Source organism: Lepus europaeus, chromosome 3 (genome assembly GCF_033115175.1).
Source record: "Lepus europaeus isolate LE1 chromosome 3, mLepTim1.pri, whole genome shotgun sequence".
Lineage (NCBI taxonomy): Eukaryota > Metazoa > Chordata > Mammalia > Lagomorpha > Leporidae > Lepus > Lepus europaeus.
The window spans coordinates 129,509,316-129,534,063 of NC_084829.1; the positions used below are offsets into that span (position 1 = coordinate 129,509,316).

The 24,748-nt window shown below is 39.4% G+C and overlaps 1 protein-coding gene across 1 annotated transcript in view; it reads right to left on the bottom strand.

The window, feature by feature from the left end:
* The window catches only part of ARHGAP18 (Rho GTPase activating protein 18), a 140,708-nt gene that overhangs the window by 39,765 nt on the left and 76,195 nt on the right, over positions 1-24,748 (bottom strand). Inside the window, exons 4-7 of the mRNA XM_062186747.1 lie at positions 22,472-22,535; positions 14,502-14,674; positions 3,880-4,045; positions 1,404-1,495 (exon numbers count right to left, since the gene is read on the bottom strand). Of these exons, the coding sequence (XP_062042731.1) occupies positions 1,404-1,495; positions 3,880-4,045; positions 14,502-14,674; positions 22,472-22,535 (495 nt within the window). The remainder of the gene's footprint in view (positions 1-1,403; positions 1,496-3,879; positions 4,046-14,501; positions 14,675-22,471; positions 22,536-24,748) is intronic.

Here is a 24,748-nt window from a genome sequence, read left to right on the forward strand (position 1 = left end):
CTAGCTTACAGCTCCCAGCCATTGTTGTTGTTGTAATGTCCAGTCTAGTTGTTACAGACTTGAGTAAAACAGATCATTACACTTATTGTGGTAAGCTTCATCCAGTCAGTTGAAGGCCTCAAAGCAAAGACGAAATCCTACCTCAAGGCTATAGCGTTATCTCATCTGAGTTTCTAGCCAGCCAGTGTGGTCTACAAATTTCAGACTTGCCAGGCCCCTCAAAAGCATGAGCCAATTCTGTAAAATAAATTTCTCCATCTCTCCATCTCCACACTCATATAAACTCTTGCTTCTGTTTCTTGGAAGAACCTGGTCTAATATGCCTTGGGAGAGTGCCCTGAGATTCCTGCTCTGTTACAGCTCTCTGTGTTATAGCAACTCAGACCTTTTATTGAAATTAGAAGAATTTGAACATGCAGCCTCAAATTTTTAGTCTCTTTCAGTTAGTCACAAGTACAACTACCACAGTTTTACAGGCAGTGGCGGGCAAAGGGTAACGACCAGGATAAACTGTGTAGAGCAAAGTTATTCCGGAGATATCGGGAGATACAGGGTTGGAATAAAAAGGTGACCATGAGGAAGAGAGGCCCCAAAGCTTAGCAGGTAAGACAGGCTAATGACTGGTTTGGAACAGACGAAGAATTGGTGCAAAGCATATCAAGCCTTAGTATTGGATGTGCTTGCTGAGTCAATCAACGGCAAAGCAATTTTCACTATCTCCAGAAATTTCAGAAATTGGGATATGCATGGGAGACTGCAACGAATCTACAGCTTGGGTGGTCCATAACTGACGTGACCTGCCTTCCTCACTACGCCCTCCCTAACTTTTTCCAAATGTAATCTGTGTTTCTGAACGACGATGGCTCAGAGGTTGGGCTCAAATTTTTTTTATTGCTACAGATAATCCCCTTAAGAATAATTGAGTGTTGACTACACAAGTGACTTGATAGTTTAGCAGTCATCTTCTAATTCTACTTTACAGTTTCTTTGCCTACTTTGGAAGTAGGCACTGGTAAATTAAATTGGACATCCTCACTGTAAATAGAAAAGCCTGGGAAATACATACAGGCATGAAATATTCATGAAGATTCAATTCCCTAGAAGTTTATAAGTAGTTCCCACTCCCTGTGTATTATAGAATTGAAATCGCAATTATACAAAGCCAGCTAATATAAGACAGGAAAATGATTCCAGGTAATCACAGTTAGAGTAATAACACAGAAAGCATCACCATGAAATAAAAATCATGAGCATTTGAAATAAATGTGCTTCATGAATAGAAAATCACAGTACAAAATACAAGAGCATAGCAATTGGAAAACTACATTATAATTATATGATTGCAAAAACCACTATTAGCTCAAGTGTACTCTCCCTACACTGACCAGTTCAGGCTGACTTACTTTTTGAAAGATCAAGGGTACTCGAGTTCCTGGTACTTTCCTCTGATCTTGTTCTAACAATACTGTCAATGGAACACCAAAAAGACCAGAATCTGAAACAAGAAAATAAAATTCATTTTAATCAATCTATAAAATATTAATACAAAAATGTTAAACATAAGTTGTCAGACAACTGTCTACTGAGTATCTCCTAGGTGAATGACACCAACTAACCATTAGATACACACAGGCCAATGGAAAAATTCTGGCTCTGCCTTAGAGCAGTCTAGCAGGAGAAGAAAACTAGAAAAATTCTACCTGCTTCATAATAGAAATAGAGATATGAGAATGTACAAAATATTCAAATAATTTTCTAATGTAATTAAAGTTTTTGACCAAAAAGCAGTATCATTTATCTATTCCATATCAAATTCACATGCAACATCCTACAATAAATACAGAAAAAATAAATAAATATTTGCTTTTTGAGAAATTAGTCAACAATAGTATATTGTTCTACAAATGTTTCTTTCTGGAAAATACAGTAGATAAATTGTGTTTAAAAGTTTCTAGGTTCATACATTTGAGAATAGCTCCAGAAGAGATGACAGGTAATATTTATAATTTTTCTAAATTATAATCCTGTGACTTGAGTCTGGCATGAGTGTAGCTTCCACCCAGCACCTCTACCCCATCCCTCACACTAAACAGATAATTAGCACAGAAGCGATGAGTGTTTCTTTTATGACACAATCATCTGAGGAAATAAAAACCAGCCATGAACACAGAAAAGGGATTACCCTGTATACGATGAGGGACAGTGGACAATGCCACTGAATGAATTGTCATTCAAAAGACTGTCAGTACCCTGGTAAATAACTTTGAAGTCTGAGGATTCAAAGAAGATGTATTCCCCAGAAATGCTAAGTGTTTAAGAGAAATATCTTGGATGAGACATACATTTAAAAAATAAAAATAGATTCTATCCTACTAACAGTGATCAACTTTATAAGAACAACCTAATATTTCTCTGCTAGAATGCAATTTAAAAATAAAATGTTCTAAGCCACTTAAAAAATCTTGTGCACTAAGTCACAGCTATTTAAAACACTTATCTACGGTATGTCTATGAAAGCTTTGTGATAAGCTTCTAAACAGGTACCTGAATTCTTCATTGCCCATGATATACTTATGGAAAATCTGAAGGACAATTAAAATCGGAAATTCACCCATGAGGTTTTATGGTAAAATACTCAAAGGAGCTGAGCATAGGATGAGGTCCAGCATGACAAGGTGCCATGAAGCGAAGGCACACTTCAGTCCTACAGAGAAATTGTCTCTCAAACTTAGCATCAGGTGAAAACTTGTCTTTGCTAATGTTACCATAGCAACTCAATAATCCTCACCCTTGGTATCTCTTTAGGAGCTACCTTTAAGACGAACCAAGAGTGCGGAGATTCTGAAACAGCAAATCTCTGTCAGTAGAGAATTATCTGGGTTTCCAAACCAATAAAATCTTAAAGGGGGAAAAAAAAAAAAAAACAAAACTGAAGAGGTGTCTGCTCTCTATCATGTTATAAAAGACAAATTCTGTTGATGTAAAGCAAGTTACTTACAAAAGAAATATTACATGTAGTCATGATGAATGTAATCTAGCGGTATTATGTGTCACAATGACATTAGTTTCTAGAGGAAAGGATGTTTTTATAAAATAGTTCAAAACAGAATGTAAATGAAAAAAGGCACAGACTGGTAACTGTCCCATAGATTTCTTATCTAATGAATAAGCAAAAGCCATCATTCAGGATCAACCATCCTAGAGTCATTTGTTCAAGAGCTGATTTTAGAAATAAATGTGTATATGAAATACATCTTTTAAAATGCAGTCATCCCTCAGTATCCATGAGTTGCATCATTTGCAGATTCAACCAACCACAGATGGAAAATGGGGAGAAAATTGAATCTGTACAGAACATATTTTTTTCTTGTTGTTCCCTAAACAATACAGTATAACAACTACCCACATAGTATTTGCACTATATTAGGAATTATAAATATTTAGATATAACTCAAAGCATACAGGTGCTTATGTTATATGCTTATTCGTCACATCTTGTATAATGCAATTAACAACGTGTGGATTTTGTTATCTGTGAGGGTTGTGGGAGAGGGAATGTTCTGGAACAAATTCCTCAATGGCACTGAGGCATGACTGTGGATAGCTTTCAAAGGAGAGAGCATAAGAGTAGAGATTCCTCGATTCCGAATTTCCTTTTTATAGGAATTATACTTGGTTGTCATGTTTTATATTTTAGGACACTGTATATTTTTATCAAGTTATAAATTTTTTAGGACAATGTTTCAGAATCTGAACTTCAGGTATGTTTAGATATCATGTTATTTTCTAGGTGTTCCCCTGCCCTCCAAGAATACCACTAGGAAATCAAATCTGCTCTTACTATTTTAGAAGCAAGTATGTTCTTCATTTCAAGATTACCTTTTGTTTTCATCTTCACAGCTTTTTGTTGCTTCAGTTCAATACCCAATACATCATAGAGGGCAGTCAGCTCAATTAGCGCTAAATGGCAAACTTTCTTCATATCCTGGGGTGCAAGGTCACCAATCCTTGTGGTCCCTGTTTTATCTTTTGGCAATCTGTAATTCTAAAATAAATACCAGTCATATAGAAGTGTATAGCATCTAACCCAATTTGTTATGCACGAAGAAAATTTGTAACATTACAAAGAAATTACACACAGTATAAATGACAATGAAAATTCATGGTAGAATTTCTACAGTCGGAATGAAGAGCGATCCTATCATGACAATGATCTCTGAAGCTGTGGGGAGTTCCAGAGGCAACATCCCAAGTCTGAGAGACAACGGAACCAGACCAGGCACCAGGAGCACTGAGGCCCTGGTTAAGAGGACAAAGAGACAGTGAGCGCAATGCAAAAGATGACTGCTAGTTAAGGGACCTTCATGAATCAAAGAAGCTGGGAAGTCAGACACATACCATGAGGGAGGAGAAGTGGAAAGGGAGGAGGAAGATGACACTATACAAAGATAAAAAGAAGAAAGGGAAAAAGGAATAGGGACCACGCATATGTGCTTAGGATGTGCCAGGTACCCTTTACATACATTATGTACCAACTCAGACTGGTACAGAGAGGCTGTGGTGCATGGAGGAACAGGGACAGTGGGGCTACTGAGTTTGAAATCCCACAGTTGGGGCTGGTACTGTGGTATAGTGGGCTAAGCCTCTGCCTACAGCACCAGCATCTCATGTGGGTGCCAGTTCGAGTCCCAGCTGCTCCACTTCCCATCCAGCTCTCTGCTATGGCCTGGGAAACCAGTGCAAGATGGCCCAAGTGCTTGGGCCCCTGCACCTGTGTGGAAGACCTGGAAGATGCTCCTGGCTCCTGGCTTCAGATCAGCACAGCTCTAGCCGTTTGGGGAGTGAATCAGTGGATGGAAGACCTTCTCTCTCCCTCCCTCCCACCCTCCCAGCCTCCCTCTCTCCCTCTACCTCTGTATAATTTTGCCTTTCAAGTAAATAAAATAGATCTTTTAAAAAAAAGAAAGAAAAAAAAATCCCACAGTCATCTAGCTATTTATTAGCTCTGTGACTCCCAGCAATTGCTTAACCTTTCTTTTGGTAAAATGGGCAGAGAGGCTGAGGGAGGAAAAAAGGGTGGTGAGGAAGGTAGAGGATAGCTTTTCAGAGGGCTGTTTTGAGACTGAAATACCTAGCTTTTCCCCCAGGTACTCTGATGTGGCTGCTGTTACTTCCTTCACTGGTTAATACATTGAAACATAGGCACTACACATGATCAGGTCAGTAAATAGTACGTAGGATGTTTTGCATCTTATTTGAATACCATCTACAAACCAGTCAACTTCTATTCATGATAAACACCAGAAGACACAGGAGGTAAAAATACAAATTTCTCTAGAATATTTAATGCAAATTTCAGTCCCACTGTATTTAACAGCTACTGAAATAATGCTCATTCTGTAGTAGTTTGATAAAAAATCTTGTCATCAAGATTGTATCTTTTGGGTTTACCCTTGATTTCCTAATTTAATTGCCAAGGATATTCACCAGAATCCCATTTATTCTGTTTGCCTTGTTGATGTTTGCATGGTATCATTACCAAAACAGTAGTTCAAGAGACACATATATGTCTTAAAGCAAGTCTAGGAACCACCCAGGGTCTCTAATACTCTTTCAAGAAGTCGGAGGTCAGAACTATCTTTAAAAATTAGTAATAAACCAGTACTTTGCCTCCTCCATTTTCCTTTTCTCATACACATGTGGTGGAATTTTCTGGAAGTAAACGATTGCTGAAGTAGACTGAATGCAGAAGTTTATATAATAATGTAGCTGACTTCTACTAAAGCTAGACTTTACACAGTTGCTAAATTTAAAACCATGATATACTTATTTTGTTTTAGAAAATATGACTATTTTCCATGTTCAAAAAGGTACCTTTATGTTCATTATAACATGGTTACTTGCAATAAACTAATAGTTTTTCAGTTTCTGAATTTTAGTTTCTGATATGCTCTATATCTACAGATAGAGCCCACACAACAATAGCTTTTTGACATCCTCACTACTTTTTAAAAGTGTATAAGGGTTGTGAGGCCAAAATTTTCGAGAGCTGTTCCCCTAGAGCAATTCCTAAACCCTACAACTTTTGGTAATTGAGCAGCTAATTCCTTTCAAGCAAATTCAACTCCAAGGGAAAGCCTTCAAGTCTACTCAGAGACAAAAAAGGATGTCTTTCTTAACTTTGTGTGATACATTTTTTTCCCTTAGAGAACATTAAATAAAACAGTAACAGACATCATTGAAGATGGAATCTGAGTGGATCTCCAGCATTGGTGTGCGTGGCTCCCAGGGAGCAGTGCATAGGGGTTATTTGTGAATGTAGAGCCAGACGGCAGGTGGCAAATCTCGACTCCATCACTTACTTGCTATGTCACCTTTGGTGACTAAAAACACCCCATGTGCCTCAGCTTCTTTGTCTGTAAAGTGGGAATGACAACTGAACCTACCTACCAAGATTGTACAGAGGCTCAAGTGGCACACTGGATGTACTCAGAAAGGGTTCAACATTACTACTATATTTTTTCACATAGCTTTGAAAATAATTTCAACAGTCCATGGTTATCTTTTTCTCCTAAATTTTATGGCAAGGCAAGAAAAAAATCATCAGGATGATACTCATATTTGAGAAATGGCTTCACATTATTCTGTATTCACGTTATTTTGCAAAATGCCCAACAGGGTAAGAATTAGTAGGGCAATTCTAAGAGGGGAAACTGAAGCTCAGTAGATGGGTTTGAAGGGGCACATAGCCAGTGACATCACAGAGAAACAAACTCAGATCTCCTAACTTTAAATAGGGTTACTACTCTGTTGGCCCCATCCACCACATCAGGCAGAGAGAAATCTAGGTCGATGGGAGCTGATTTGATACTATGAGCTCTGCAAGGAAAGGAGCCACATCTTAATGACCTCTGTAGCCTTGCCGGATCATAAGCCTGGCAGGTGCTCGGTCACGGTCCACTGACGAGGCAGACACACAGCCTACGGGGAGAAAAGCAGAGCCTCAACCTCAATCCTCATCGCGGGGCTCCCGGCTTAACATTCCCGTGATTTTCTGCGATTCCTACTGAGATTAACTAATTCCTTTTCTTCTTCTTAAGATTCATTGATTTGAAAGGCAGAGTTAGAGAAAGGGAGAGACAGAGAGAGAGAGATCTTCCATCTGCTGGTTTACTCCCCAGATGGCTGCAACTGCCAGGGTTGGGCCAGGCTGAAGCCAGGAGCTTCTTCTGGGTCTCCCACATGGGTGGCAGGGGCCCAAGCATTTGGACCAACTTCTGCTGCTTTCCCAGGCACATTAGCAGGGAGCCAGATTGGAAGTAGAGCAGCCAGGACACAAACTGGCGGCCATATGGGATGCCAGTGACACAGGCGGCGGCTTTTCCTGCTATGCCACACCACCAGCCCGCAACTGATTCTTTTTAAAAATATTCTTTTTCAGAGAGAGCTCTCCAATCTACAAGTTCACTCTCCCAAAACCTACAACAGCCAGGGCTGAGCCCAGGAGGAAGCCAGGACCCTAGAACTCAATCCGAGTCCCTTACATGGGCGGCGGGATTTGAGCCATCATCTGCTGCTTCCCGGAGTACACATAGCAAGCTGCAGTGGAGACAAGAGCCTGGATCAAAACGCAGGCACTCCGACAGGGAGCGCAAGGGTCCCAAGTGCAATCTTCACCACAACGCCAAACTTCTGCCCCAATGCTCAATTTGAAAATCACACAAAACTAGTCACATCTTTCTCATGCTTTGCCCTACATTTTTGCTAAAGGCTTTGTTTTCTGAAGGGCTGAACCAACCATATATACCAATCACTTACATATTTTTTTTTAAAAGAAATCCTACATGTTTCATTAGCATCAGTTGCTTTTGGTCTAATAAGCCAACACATGGAACACAATTATTTAAAGCACTTCCCAAGGTAAATGTTTAGAGAAACCTGAAATACTATTAGTTCAAACATTTGATTTACCTAGCAATATATGTCATGAGCTTATTTATTTATTTATTTCAACATTGTGCTTAATGAAGGAGTTAGTTCTTTACCCCAATGTTTAATTCATAGCAGCAGCTTTAAATATTTATAAAGTTTCCTGTCGTTTTTGTTTAGTTAATCGACTGGATGGTTCAGTTCTTTGGCTAAGAGAAGGCAGTAGAATTTCACAAGAGAAATATTCTTTATGTTTTGAAAAAATGAGTTTAAAGGAAAGAATGAAACAAAATTTTTCAAAAAATTATAAGGCCATTGGTTGCCCTGTGCTACATTACCTCGGCAGCGCTCCCTGACTGCGACTCTATTTTGCCAGTTGAGCTACACCAGGGCCCCTGAGGCACCTTATCAGCAATCATCAACTCGACTTCACTGATCAAATCACTCTAGCTCCAATTTGGAAAGCAGTAGAAAAGCTTCAAAAGCTCAATCACTGAAGGCAAGTCCTGGCGTGCCATGTCCTCTCATTTATACAAAAAATAAGGACAATAATTTAACCTCAAATTAGTTAGAGATCATTTGATAAATAAGTAAATTACAGAGCAAAATTTCTGAGATATGTATACGCAATATGTAGCTGTTAAATTCTCAAACTAAAACATAGCAGAGGTATAAAATTCAATCTCCAATTTTTTTTTAAAGATTTATTTATCTATTTGAAAGTCAGAATTACAGAGGAGAGAGAGAGGGTGAGAGAGACAGACAGAGATCTCCCATCTGCTGGTTCATTCCCCAAATGGCTGCAATGGCCAGAGCTGGGCTGGGCAGAAGCCAGGAGTTAGGAGCTTCATTTGGGTCTCCCCCATGGGTGGCAGGGACCTAAGCACTTGAGTCATTCTCCGATGCTTTCTCCAACCACTAGCAGGAAAGTGGAGCAGCTGGAACTGAAATCACACCCATATGGGATTCTGGTACTGCAGGCAGTGGCCTTTCCCGCTATGCCACAGCGCCAGCCCCTAAACTCTAAGCTTAAGAAGAGAAACTTGAATCTACTCTAAGAGATCATAAAGAAATAACAAATACTGATCAGTGCTTGCAAAAAGGGAAGTTAAGAAAGTCAACGTATGACACAGGGCTCTGCTTATTTACAGAAGCAGGAAAGCATGGAGTGAAAATGCAACTTCAGGTTTTTATCTGTTTAGACACCTGACTCAGGGTGGCACACATAAATATTCACAGCCAACCACACTGAGGACTTGCAGAGTGTTGACAACGTGTCTGTGTTTTCTAGAACACATGTGGATTTTAATAAATGGTTGTAGAGATGACAGACGCACACACAAATACATGGGATGATTATGAAACACATCTACCTGATAATTTTAAAAAGGTGATTTCATGTATTTTATATAATTTAAATTTGCCATCAGGAAAGACTTAGCTATTGAGTTACCTTCTTAAGGATTTGTTGAGGTTTCCTTGGCAAATACAGAACACAGGGACAGAAACAGAGAGTTCATTTTGAACAGGGGGCATGGCATGAACTAAATCAGAAAGGTGGATCTGCCCAAATCAGCTTGCTAAACAGAACAAAATAGGAGAGGAAGGGCTCTTTTGAAACATCTTAAGTGAAGATTAAATGTATTTTATCCCATTGTTGCAATCACAAACAAAAATCAAGCAGGTTTTCATTTTGTTTAGATTCCACTGCCTATGTCCATTGAAAACTTCCCATCTTCAGAGATGAAGACGTCACTTTGAAAACAGTTTTCTTAAGGACTGTCCAGGAGGGGCTGGCATTTTGGCTCAGTGGGTTTAGTGGCTACCTGCAACACCAGCTTCCCATATGGGCAGCAGTTCCTGTCCTGGCTACTCCACCTTTTTTTTTTTTTTTTTTTTAAACATTTATTTTATGTATTTGAAAGGCAGAATTAGAGACAGAAAGAGGGAGACACACAGAGAGAAAGGGAGAGCTTCCATTATCTGGTTCACTTCCCAGATGGCTGCATTTGGGAAGGGCTGGGCCAGGCCAAAGCTAGGAGCCAGGAGCTTCATCAGGGTCTCCCACATGGATGTAGGAACCCAGAAACTTGGGCCATCTTCCACTGCTTTACTAGCACATTAACAGGAAGCTGAATCAGAAGTGGGGCACACAGGATGCAAACCAACACCCATATCAGCTTAACTCACTATATCACAGCACAGTCCCTGCTCCACTTCTCATCTAGTTTCCTGCTAATGTGCCTGGGAAAAGCAGTGGAAGATGGCCTAACTGCTTAGGCCCTGACACCCAGTCCCAGAAGAAGCTCCTGGCTGCAGTTCTGCCCAGCTCCAGCCATTGAAACCCACCTCTCTCTAACTCTGCCTTTCAAATAATAAATCTTTATATATATATAAAAAAGAGGACAGTCTGGGGAATGTGGATCATCATCGTGGGCCAAGTTTTGCAGACTCTTTTACTTCCTCCACTAGGTATAAAAACAGATCCTTAAAGCAATATATGAGAAAGACTGGAAACAACCCAGATGCCCATCACTGGGGGAATGATTAAATAAATTATGACAGCCTTCACCACAGAATACAGTGTATCTAAAAAAAGGAATGAGAGGCTTGGTGTTGTGGTGCAGTGAATTAAATCTTCACTTGGAGCACCCACAGCTGATATCAGAATGCTAGTTTCCAGGTTACTGTGCACTTCCCATGCAGCTTTCCTACTAATGCAAATGATGACTCAAGCACTTGGGCTTCTGACTGTACATGGGAGACCCAGCCCTGGCTGTTGTGGGCATTTGGAAAGTGAACAAGAGGATAGGAGATCTCTCTTGCAATTTCTCCCTCTGCTCTGCTCTTCAAGTAAGATGAAAATAAACATTAAAAAAATTAAAAAGGAGTGAGAAATATGTTTATAGGACAACATCCAGAGTATACTGCTAACTCAAAAAACAAAGAAAATATGGTGGAAAAAAGTGTGTGTATGGAGGCTACCCAGAGGATAAACCATATGGATTTTATAGGATAAAATTGAACTTTTAGTATATCTCACTGTTATATTTGACTTTGGGATCATATAAATATTTTGGAAACTTATAAATGTCAAGAAAAGCAATTGCTGAAAAATGAAAATAAAATGAGGGAAATGAACTCAACCATGTATGTAGTTGGTAGTTTAATCATACAGAAAATAATCCACCTGAAGCATGGTAATTTTTACTGCACAAAATCTCTTTAAGGATATACCACCAAGGACATGAAACAAAACAAGTTTAAACCACTTGCTAATACAAGTAATACTGTTGATGATGGTGTTAGCATTGTTATTCTGAGAGAACTGTGCATTAATGGAGGGTAAGGCACACAAGTGATTTTGTGATATCTTAAGAGTCCCATCCAGATTTCCTAAGAGTCACAATTCTAATCATGAAAAGCAAAAAAGAAATAGATGTGTTTCTGTCCCCAGAACAGGTATGAAATTAATGACCAACTCAGAAATGAATTCTGTTAGTGTCCCAGCATCACAAAAGTCTTTTTCTACTTTCTTGCAGAAACAGACAATTTTAGATCGGGAGCAGAAAATATATCAGGAAAATGTGGGAAATTTTGTCTAAGGTTACGTTAAATATGTATAAATCCATGTGTTAAGAAGCTATTTTTTGCCGGTGCCATGGCTTAACAGGCTAATCCTCCACCTTGCAGCGCCGGCACACCGGGTTCTAGCCCCGGTCAGGGCGCCGGATTCTGTCCTGGTTGCCCCTCTTCCAGGCCAGCTCTCTGCTATGGCCCGGGAGTGCAGTGGAGGATGACCCAAGTACTTGGGCCCTGCACCCACATGGGAGACCAGGAGAAGCACCTGGCTCCTGCCTTCGGATCAGCGAGATGCGCCGGCCGCAGCGGCCATTGGAGGGTGAACCAATGGCAAAAAGGAAGACCTTCCTCTCTGTCTCTCTCTCTCACTATCCACTCTGCCTGTAAAAAAAAAAAAAATAAAAAGAAGAAGCAACCTTTTTTTCTTCATTATATCTGTTGAACGCTTTTACTTAGTATAGGGTTAACTACATGATCATTAAGTAAACTGAAAATAGACTTTGTAAAAATTAAGAGTGGGAACCTGAGAGGGAGGAGGAGGAAGAACTGGAGCATGGAGGGGAAGTACTACCATGTTCCTAAATCTGTATATATGAAATACAAGAAACTTGTATAGCAAATAAACTTAAAAATAAAAAGAAGCCATTTTTAACAAGTGTACACAAACATTAATTTGTTATTGATAAAAATGCTAGAAACTAAAATATAAAGCTAGTAAAAATGGAGAAAAGTAAGCATTCTGAGAAAGCTTTTTTTAAAGACATATGCAAATTACTAAATGAAAAAGAGAAGACTATATTTGAACACCGCAATTCTTTAGCTATTAATAAGTTAATGGATCGAGGTACTGATGAGCAGCAACTGCTAATTTCAACAAAAAAAGAGAAGCAATCAGATACTTGAAGTGTCCCTGATAGGGAACACACGATCACAGACTGGTCTCTGAAGTACTTTTTTTTACAAAAAACAGAACCCAAATCTGCTACATGTAGAGTCAACCAGTTTATAGGAAACAGAAGTTCCCAATACACCACAGCGAGACAAAGGAAGAAAGAAATGGGAGGGGGGGGAGCAATTAAAACAATCTAAAAGACACATCAACAAATTCTTACATGTGGATCTTAATTGGATCCTGACTCAAACTGTGTAAAAAAAAAAATCATGAAATCTGTCCTACAATTGGAAAGTTGAGCACTGGATATTTGACATGAAGAACTGGTAGCATTTCTTAAGGTACAAGCATGGCAGCATAGACATGTTTCAAAGCCTACTGTTATCCTTTCCCAGTGTAAATATTTATGGATGATACTATATAATTCAGAGATGTGTTTCAAAATAACACAGAGCAGCAAACTGGATGGGGATATAGACAGGTTAGGACTGGCCATGGGTTAATGATCAGTGTGGATGTACTAAGTATTTAGGGGCTTATTCTATTATTCCTTAGAGGCATGCAATTCTTTATAATAAATAAGTTCTTTTAAAAAGTGTAAGACTTTCAGTAGCAAAGAGAACACTCAGAATTCAGAGCTTAGATTCTAAATATAATTTGTTACTTCCAAGGAACCAGCAGTTCCTGAAGACACGGATGCTTTCAATTCTGAGGGCAGAAAATCAGCAGGGGAGCCTGGAACATCTTGTGCTAGAAAGCGAAGAAGTAACAGACTGATGAGGTCATGGATAAATGGCCCAGGAACCAACCCTTGATGGGGAGACTGACGACCAACTGTGTATAAACCGTAACATCAAAGAAAAGCAATAATGATTTATAAACACGGAATAAAAAAGGAAGCCATCAGTCTGTAGAGATGAAACAAAAAACAGAAAAGGGAGGAAAAGCAATTGTTACAGAAGATAGCCAACCAATAAACATAGCAGCAATAATAGAATGGAAAAATCACCATTTCTCAAAGATCAGTTTAATGATTCAGGCAAGATTAAAAAAATAGAAAGCAAAAATATTGGGTAATGGGTTTATATTCACCCATCCCAAGGACCACAAATTATGATTAACTACACTTAGAAGATGGATCTTTAGAAGGGAGTTCTGGTGAACATCTTAGCCAAGTGGGTGATCAAACTTCCATCACCAGAAAAGGGACCATCTGAGCCCCATGCACTTCTTTCAATGACACAATTAAAAGCATAATCATCATTTATGCAGCAATTCAGCCCAGAATATTTAACTTGAACCCCGTCATAAGGAAACAATCAGACAAAATCAGCAAACCGCTTTGGACTCTAACCTGGTGGTTAAGACACTGCACACAGCATCAGAGAATCTGTTTTCAATACATGCTGCCACTCCTAACTCCGGCTTTTTCCTAATACAGACCCTGTGAGGTGGTGTGGCTGATGACGCAATTGACCAGGTTCCTGCCTCCCTCTGGGAGACCTGGAATTGCGTCCTGGCTCCTAGGTTTGGCAAAAGCTGAAGGTCACTGCCCGCGTTTGTGAAGTGAACCAGCAAATGGGAGCACTCGCACTCTAAAAATTTTTATTTTAAAAGTGTAATTTTATATATATATAAGAGAAAAGGAAAGCCAGGGGACTAACCTAGATTTAAGGAAACCAAAAGGATATGAAAAACCCATGCAGCATGTTCCCCTTGTTTATTAGAGTGGGGAAGAGAGAGCCATGAAAGACAATTACGTGACACCTTTGGAAATTTTAACACAACTACAAAGTACATGGAATTATCACTTTAATACTCCATTTCTTAACTACTGTAACTGTGCTTTGTTTTGTATGCCCTTGATAAGTTAAAAAAAAAAAAGTGAGTATACTATAGCACAACATACATACAGATAGATGAAGAAAAGAAAGCCAAGGTTACAAAGTGTTAACAACTGTTAAATCGGTCTGTGAAAACCACATGGTGCTTGTTAACTATACTTTCAACATTTCTACAGGCTCTAAATTTTCAAAATAAAAAAGGTGATAAAAATTAGGTTCTTCTGTTAGTGATACCCATGCAACGTGCTACGTACAAGTAATGAAGCATCATCGCCTTTGCTCTTCTGGGTCTTATCCTTGGAGTTCTCCTGATTGAATGCTTGCTCAGCAAAGGATACCTCCAGGTTGATGTCTGTTTCACAGACAGGTGTGTCTTCCAGCCTGGGGACGATCAGCTCCTTCTCGCCCACCAGGTTAGATGTCTGGTCTAGTGGGGAGAAAGATTAAATTCATATTCACTGGTTAGCCCTCTCATTTCTTTTTTTACTTTGAATGCATTAACTACATGAAAACTTTTGTAGAGAGTAGTATTTTCTGTAGGCAACTTTATTATTCAAAATCAAAAAAATATATGGACAGAATCCTACCAAGGTGCAAGGGAAGAGGGCAGGGAGATGGTGGTGACAAGAAATCTATCGTTCAACTGTGAAATCTTTCTGTGAGATCACAATTCTTAGACTGGGTCCAATTCAAAGCACTTCTGGAAGATATCAAACTCCTAATGCAAAACCTCACAAAATTCAGTAGATGCAAGTGCTGTTTTAATCTATACTGAAGAATTAAAAGCAAAAATAGGGAGGCAAGATCAGTTGTAAATCTCTCGTAGAACTAGGGACATTCCACCTAATTTCCTAATACCAAGAAATAATTTCTAGACTAATCCTCTTCCACACCCTGTATTTCCTTTCTGGAATGTTCTCTACCTGTCATAAAAATTCCAACACAAGAGTTCATGCCAAAGCATCATTATGGGAGCCAAGTACGGAGGCACCTGCTCCAGGAACCAAAAGGTTTTCTACCTGATTCCATCAGAAAGTATAAAAGTGCCCAAAACTGTAAATACTAGTCAAGTAAGTTTCAGGTTTACATCAACATTTCAAGGGTAGACTTTAATAATTATTTATCCCTTTTTGGTTTCTTACTTTTCTTTCTTTTTTGAAAGACAGTGTTACACAGAAAGAGACTTTCTATCTGCTGATTCACTCCCTAAATGATGGCCACGACAGCCAAGACTGGGACAGGCGGAAATCAAGAGTCCTGAGCAGGGAGCTGTTTCTGGGTCTCGCAAGTGTGTGGCAGGACCCCAACAATTTGAGCCATCTTCTGCTGCTTTACCTAGGCATATTAGCAGGGAGCTGGAATGGAAGTGGAGCAACGAGACACAAATCAGCTTATCACACAACACCAGCCCCTTTTTAGTTATTTATTCATTCATTCATTCATTCATTCATTCATAAGGTAGAGTTACAGAGAGAGAGAGATCTTCCATCCACTGGTTCACTCCCCAAATGGCCATAACTGTTGGAGCTGGGCCAGTCTGAATTAGGAGCCAGGAGTTTCTTCCAGGTCTCCCACATAGGTACAGGGGTCCATGGACTTGGGCCATCATCCGCTGCTTTCTCAAGCATATTAGTAGGGATCTGGATCAGAAGAGGAGCAACTTGGACTTGAGTCAGTGCCCATATGGGGTTTATTATTTATCCTCTAGAAAAAAATAAACATTCAAAAATTTCTTTGATGAAAACAACAGCTTTGGGGCAGGTGTTTACAGTAGCAGTTAATTTGAAGCTTGTGACACCCACAGCCCTTATCAGATGACCATTTCCAATCTTGGTTCCTGCTGGTGTGTACCCTGGGAGGCAGGATATGATGCCTCAAACACTTGGGGTCCTGCCACCAATGAGGGAGATCTCGTTGGAATTCTGGGCTCTTGACTTTAACCGGGCCTAGTTCTGGCTGTTGCAAGCATTTATAGGGAATGCATTAGCAGATAGAAGATATCTCTGTTTCTCTGCTCTTCAAATAAAATTTTAAAAAGGAAAAGAAAGGAAAAAAAAAAGGTGGAGGAAAATGATACCAGCTTTAAACTTTGGGAAAAAAAATAGCTCTAAATTTGATTATTTGTTGAATCTTGCGTTTAATGCAACTGACGTCATTAGAGGATAAATAATAAAGAAATCCCATAACGTTTTCTCATTGTAGACATCTGATTCATGATATGAAGCTCTGAATTACAAAACAAACTCATGCCTCATTTACATGCTTACAGACTAACATGCACACATACTGACACAACCAGGTAATAGATGGTACATTTTAAAAATGTCAGTAAATCTGGCCGGCGCTGCAGCTTAACAGGCTAATCCTCCGCCTAGTGGGGTTCTAGTTCTGGTCGGGGCTCCGGATTCTATCCCGGTTGCCCCTCTTCCAGGCCAGCTCTCTGCTATGGCCCGGGAAGGCACTGGAGGATGGCCCAAGTCTTTGGGCCTTGCACCGCATGGGAGACCAGGAGAAGCACCTGGCTCCTGGCTTTGGATCAGCGCGATGCACTAGCCGCAGCGGCCATTGGAGGGTGAACCAACGGCAAAAAGGAAGACCTTTCTCTCTCTCTCTCACTATCCACTCTGCCTGTCAAAAAAAAAAAAAAAAAAAAGTTAAAAATGTCAGTAAATCTGTCATATATGTATTATTAAAAGTCTGCTCTTGAGAAAAATGCAATTGTAATTCTTTATTTTAAAACAAAGAATTCTGTTTTGATCAAAATAAAATTGACAAGTGAATATAAACCTCATTTTATTCCTTCCATTTACAGAGCAGGAAGGGACTCACAGACATGTGACTCGCACAGTCACACATGACAGAATTCAGAAGGGGCCTGCACTTGCTTTAACACTCTGCACTGGAACAGAAAACCTGAATACAAAAAGCCTACATTTCAGCTTGCACTGGCCTTGCAAATTATACAGCTGGAACTAACAGCATCTCACAGTTACGAAAGTTAAGCATTTACCTATGCCAGTTCCAAATATAAGACAATATTTACCTGCTGCCATCTATGTTACATGTATGTTTTTCAACTTGTGGCAACATTTAAAAGAATGAGAAGAGCTATCCTGTTTAACAATTATTATTTCAAAGCACTAACATAGATGTCAAAATACACTTTTACTTTTCCACTGGTTTATACTATTTTGCTTTACTGTAATGTATATATTGGTTTCCTAGGAAACAATTTTAAAAGAAAAACAGCTAATTAGCCACTTTCTTAAATTAGAAGCTACCTTTCCAGCAGCTGAGTGTTTATGGACAAAAATTTCAAAATTACTCTCTTTCCTTAGCAGCTCCATGTCAGTTACAATCAACAACCTCCAACCCCTCCACAAACAACTGACTGGAGCCAAATTCAGAACTGAGTAATCACAACTAAGCTAGAACATTTTAAAACATGTTAACCCCTCTCTAATCATGGCAGAAATAAAACGTATACAATATCAAAGACTGAGTTCAAATGGTAAATCAAGATAGGGCAGCTGCCAGGAAAAACAGAAGCCAGGCTAAGGGGACACTCCAACAAGAGATGGACAATAATCTGGTGGGCTTTAGGCCTTGTAAGTTAAGAGGCCCAGACCTATCTATCTCTTCACATGGGGTACATCCTAAGGGAGGTGTGAACCTCCTAGGGGAAGGCACTCTGTTGACTTTCATTACTTGGCTGGCCTGGAGGAGAGCTGGCCAGGTAAAGGCAGGGGGCATCTCTAACAAGAAATTTACAGTTCTGCCTGCAATGTTGCTGACCCTACTTGACCATACCCTCAGCTGCAGAGGTCACTTTGGAAGTTGGGCTGAGTGAAGGGCTTTTCAGCTTAGAGCCAATAAGATCTGTGGCTCTCTGTCCTTTGTTCTAGACCCTGTCTAGTGCACTTGGGCCTCATTCCTTTGTAATCATAACCTCTACTCTACCACCAATGGCTCTACTCCCAACCTGTGTGTACTGATGGTCCTCTTCCCCACTTAATGCTGTATAATTGTTCAAACCTGGTAAATGCCACTCTTAGGATCATTGGTTACTATCCCCACTCTGTCTTTTATGACCTTGTCTAAATATGATCAGAGTCGGCAAACTTGGAAGGCTTCCATAGCCTTGGCAACTCATGACGACAGCCTAGGATGGTTACTGGCACCATAAACTAGAGTGTCAATTTGTTGGGTCAACAACAGGAGCCACTGTGCACTTGCTCCTCATGTGGGATCTCTATCCTTAATGTGCTGTACATTTTGATTTAATGCTATAACTAGTACTCAAACAGTATGTTTCACTTTGTGTTTCTATGTGGGTGCAAACTGTTGAAATCTTTATACTAAATTGATCTTCTGTATATGAAGAGAACTGAAAATGAATCTTGATGCAAATGGAAGGGGAGAGGGAGCGGGAGAGGGGAGGGTTGCGGGTGGGAGGGAAGTTATGGGAGGGGGAAGCCATTGTAATCCATAAGGTGTACACTGGAAATTTATATTCATTAAATAAAAGTTTAAAAAAAATAAAAAATAAAAATAAATAAACAAATAAATAAAAGAGATGGACAGATCATTGGGCAATAACACGTCGAACTCATTATTCTCAAAGAGAAAAGTTAAGAACACTGAGCTAACACTTTTGGCTCTTAATGCCCTCAGTGTAAGTAATACAATTTCTTTAATCTGTGATTTTTTGGTTTTGAATTTGGGTAACAGCACTAGGTAACAAATACTTCACAAATCTCCCTAAAGATTTTCAAGTTGTCCAAAGTATCCTGAAACACCTTTATTTAAAAAATATTTTTCTTTTCTCCATGAAAATCAAAAAGAAATAAGAAAATCTATGTAACAGTAGGAAATTTAAACTAACTTTTCGCATTTGTAATATTTCTAAGTGTATAGTCAGCCCTCTGTAATACTATGGTTCACATTCAAGGATTCAGCCAACCATGTATGGAAAATATTCTGAAAATGGGATAGGCATTTCATGTTATGGTTAAATAAACTGTATTTAAATTTCAGAAATAACTGTGCTGTACATGTAGACTTTTTTTTCCTGGTCATCATTCCCTAAAGAATGCAATATAACAACTATTTACATAGCATTTGCATTGTATTAGGTACTATAAGTAATCTAGACATAATTTAAGCTACTCTTGTATGGGAGAATGGGAATGTGATGGGTGAAAATACTGTAACATTTTATATAAAAAGGGACTTGTGCATCAATGAACTTTGATATCCAAAGGGATTTAGGAACCAATCACCCACAGTACTGAGAAATGAATATACCACTGGGTCTTTCATAGTTGTATGATTTGACAAAAAGTTAAGATTGATACTTTATGGTGGATTAATTAATTTGAAACCCAGTAACCCTTGAATTATTAAAACTTTTTAAGTTTTTCAATCCAAGTTAAGTGCTACTGACTGAACATTTCTGGAAATCCAAATGTGGGAAAAACTCTAAAATACACTATGTCTCAGAATCAGCCCTTAAGGCATTCGGATCTGGCTGAAGAGCCCATGAGAGTATTGTAGGCATGGAAAGCCAAGATACCATGGAAAAGAAAAAAAGAAGAAGACCTAAATGAAAGATCTCTGTGAGTGAGATCCCAGTGGAAAGAACGGGGCCATCAAAGAAGGAGGTACCTTTCTCTGAAGGGAGGAGAGAACTTCCACTTTGACTGTGACCCTATCGGAATAAGATCAAAGTCAGCGAACTCTAAAGGCTTCCATAGCCCTGGCAACTCATGACTAGAGCCTAGGGAGATTACTGACGCCATGAACAGGAGTGTCAAATTGTTAAGTCAGCAACAGGAGTCACTGTGTACTTACATCCCATGTGGGATCTGTCCTTAATGTGTTGTCTAATGTGCAGTGATGCTATAACTAGTACTGAAACAGTATTTTTACACTTTGTGTTTCTGCGTGGGTACAAACTGATGAGATCTTTACTAATTATATACTGATTCAATCTTCTGTATATAAAGATAATTGGAAATGGAAAAAAAAAAAAAACAAAAACCTGGTGTTAAATTGGAAATGGCATAGAAAATTAATTTTTAAAAAAATATCATGTAGGATCTCTGTCTTTAATGTGCTGTACACTCTTATTTAATGCTATAACTAGTACTCCAACAGTATTTTTTTTTTCACTTTGTGTTGCTATATGGGGGCAAACTGTTGAAATCATTACCTAATATATACTAAACTGATTTTTTGTATATAAAGAGAATTGAAAATGAATCATGATGTGATTGGAAGGGGAGAGGGAGCGGGAAAGGGGAGGGTTGTGGGTGGGAGGGAAGTTTTGGGAGGGGCAAGACATTGTAACCCATAAGCTGTACTTTGGAAATTTATATTCATTAACTAAAAGTTTATAAAAAAAAAAAATACACGATGTCACCCCAGCCTTCAGGTTTTAAGCAGAAACAGCCCCACTTTAGACCCTCAGGCAGTGCTTGCACGCACTTCATTTTGAACTCTCTGATGTCAGTTCACTGGCTAGGAGACAGCGTGGCATTGCCCAGAACAGGTGCAGAAGCCCCTACTCCGTGCCTTGCATGCAGCCCACACACATTCTCTTGTTCTTCGGATTGGAGGCCCTGTGCCCACTTCACAGCATTCCAGCAAAAGCAGATGTAAATCAGGCAGCAAGTGTGCCACATTTCACTTGGCCGCTGGACGTTAGGCCGGAAAGTACTCATCTAATGAACTTGTCTTCCAGAACTGCTGTTAGCATTGCCCACATCATGATCTCTGGCAAGGGAGGAAAATACCAAGAATGGACAAGGTTTTCCTCAGTATCCATTAAACAACTGCCAGTCACTCCTTCCCCAAAGCCCCAAAGCATATTGATGTTGGCACAAAAGGCTGTTCTGTGTCTGCCGGGGACCTAGCTCTCCAGCAGGCCAGGGCCAGCTATGCCAGCTTGCTTGCCACTTCAGTGTTTGCTGATACATAGGCTTGAGGAAACACCCAGCAGTTTCATTCTGCTGTGACACATGTAACCAAGAAACCTCCACAGAACAGCAAAAAAGCAAGGCTGTTACAAATCCTGCTATAGCTATAAATATATGAGGGTACTTCAAAAAGTTTGTAGAAAAATGGAATTAAAGGGTAACTTTATTTTGGTTTAATTTTAATTCTTGCACAGATCTTTCATAACATTCAGTTTCCATGGACTTTCTGCATATCCTTGGTATATATCTATGTGTATATACACATTCACCAAAAAAAAAAAAAAAAAAAAAAGAAACATGTGTGCATGTATCTTTTAAAGGTAGGGGATGAGTTTTGAGGACAGCATGAAAGGATACACAAAGACATTGGATGCTTCAAGACTCCAAAATGTTGCACATAACCTTGGCTTAATGCACAATTTTCATGGGAAGGCTGGAACCACTTCCCACTCCTCCACAGGTCACCCTCTATTCTTCAGCGACTACCTTCAATCCAAATGCCACTCTATTAATGCCACGAACACCCCGATGCTGCACAACTCAGCTTTGTGATAGTATCTTAGGTAACAATTAAGCTTAAATTATTAAGCTTAAATCTATGGTGTTTGAATTTTTTTGTCTTTGTCAACAAGTGAGTTCTAATTTCTTTCTGATAAGTACTAGGTAAGCCTTGGTATTTATTTTGATCCATGTCCTGAATTTATAATTCATTTCTGAAATAATAATAACAGGAGAGAAATTCTAATCAATTGCCCAAAATAATTTTAACTTTGTTATTTTGTTTTTCTGAATTTTCTAATTTATAAATGTATTGACTTTTAGAAACTTGTGGTTTAACAGCAAGCCTTCACTTTGCTGGCCCTGCTTCCTAGCTCTCTGACCTTGAAAAAGTGCCTTTATGTCTCTAATCCTCAGTTTTCTTCTCTGTAAAATGGATTAACAAAAGCACTTCCTACACAGAGTCCTTGAGTGTATTAAATGAGGCAGATATTTGGGCATAGTGCCTAGCACTTGAGAAGCATTCAGGAAGATAGGTCCTCCTGTGCAAATGTCGGATCAGATAGGGATACCCATTAAAAAAATCAGCCCCTATGTGCTAGCCTCATGCAATTGTCCTCTTGGGAACTCATATTAGTATTTTAGTAGAATTTGCTCACTAGAATGGAAGGTGGGTGTTTTAAAAGGTTATATGTTTGTTAGTCTAATTAAAGGGAAAAAAACATGAGAGACCAGGTCCAACATACCATCTTTTCCTCGGTATTTGTTTTCATTTGTTCTGACTGACTGCAACTCAGTGCCATCTGGAACCTAAACATAGAAAACAGGCCATTTAGTCATCTCCAACTCACAACCAGAGAAAGTGGAATTGTAAATATCTCCGTTACCAACATTAAGAATACAAGAAATGTACTCAGAATCATAATATACACAGCGGGAACTGCACCATGGCTAAAATCCAACAAACATCTGATTACCAACAACTTAAAAGACATAATACTAACTGCTATGGGGAATATGGAAGATGTCAATAGTGTCTCGCACACCAGAAACACCACTATTCAATAAAGGAGAAGAGACAAACATGTTAAAAAGCTGCAAATGTCCATCATGTGATTACTACAAAAACAAAATGTTGTCTCCATCCATTCAATGGAGTATTATCCAACAGTAAAGACAAAATGAGGTAGTGATACATGCTACAACATGGGTGAGCCTTGAAGACAGTAAGTGAGAGGAACCAGTCATAAGTGACCACATAGTTTACGATTCTGTGAATATGAAATATCCAGACCAGGTAAACCAGAGACATAGAGATTGCCTTATAAAAAAAAGAAAAAGATTGCCTTAGAATAGGGAAGGGAATGAGAGGAACAACTAATGGGTACGGGATTTGTTTTGGGCACAAAGAAAATGTGCTATAATTGTGTTAATGATGGCAAATTTGTGAACATACTGAAAATCTTTGAATTGTACAATTTGGGTGAATTCAAGCATGTATGATTTATATCAATAATGCAGCTTTAAAATAAAATTGTACGTTGACATGTTGGTCATAGAAATTATTCAAATATAAAAAAAAAAGCAAGGAATAAATACAAGATAAACTAAACCTAGGTTAGCAACAAGCACTAAAATGTGCAGAGGGACTCTTTCTGTCAGAGAATTAGGTCAGTGACATCTGAAGAATGTAGCTCTCCAAGGGTTCATGGCCACGGTAAACACCACTGGCTCTGCTCACCCATGCAGCCAGACAGTATTTCTTTCTTTTCAGGAGTGGCTTTGGAAGGACATCAGGGATCAGAAGGTCAAAGATGACTAAATCCGAATGAATTATTTTTAAAATAATCATCTCATTGAATTTTATCTGTACAGAAAGAAAAATGGGGCGTAATAGTCTCTTCATGGTACATCTCAAGCTAGTGGCTAAAAAGGACTCCCCCTGCCCCACCCTGCCCTTCTCCTGCTATCTGAGATCCTAGAAAAGCATTTGGGCAGAAGGTACAGACCACTAGTGCACCACTAGAGGCCAAAGGTACCCAGCAGAGTGGGCAGCGCGTGGTTCCACGGTAGTTCCCTGCAGGACAGAACAATACCACGCTGCTCTCTCCCATGAGCCTACAGCGTCCAGAATTCCATGGGACAGTGAGCACAGTGAGTGATTCTAATCTTGCAGAGGAACACATATTTTGGAGCATGTGGTCGGAATTGTTTTCCTTAGCAATAGAAGATGGCAGTGCAGATGGTACTCATTTCTGTATTGTATTTCCTAGTGTCAGCAGGAGATTCATGAGAAAGCATTTTAAGTGGGAGGGCTGAATACGCACTTACTCAAGTATAGAACAATTCCAAGTGGAGATGGCTGGCCCACATTTGCTTGGGGGATGGGGGACGTAGAGCACATTTCCAATGGGAGGCAGTGTTTCAATGAAAGGCAAGCAGTGTAAGCAAGCTAACATTTGAATTTACTTGTACTGTTTCTTTCTTAATGACTCCATCAGATGACACAGTCTACCAATTGCCTTGGACTCACACCATGTGTTTTAGACATCACCAGAAATTTGTTCCAATAATGCTGCTTTTAGCATTGAGTAGCAACATCCTCTTGGAGGCTGGCGGGAATCCTACTGCATGTATCCTTCTCAGGCTCAGCTCTATGTTCCCTCCCCCTTTGAACTTCCTCTTAACTCCCTTGGGGAGGGTTCTTTAACTGGGAAGGAAATGTCATAATACTATATTTCCTTACCATTCATTTTTCTCCAGCTGCAAACTTAGTTGAGTCCTACACACTAGTCTATGTCCCAAATGACCCCGGGGTGGTAGGCAAGCTCTTAACTTAAGCAAGTGCCTGGAGCAATGTAGTGATCCCAGAAATCATGTAAATGGACTGGATTTGATCCACAATTCGCTATGCAAATAGAGTGGCAATCTGCAGCCAGAAAGATTTTTTTAGAAGAATGAAGTATCTACTAAAAGCCAAAAAACCTCTACATGACAGAAAGATAACATACTTTTTAGCCCTT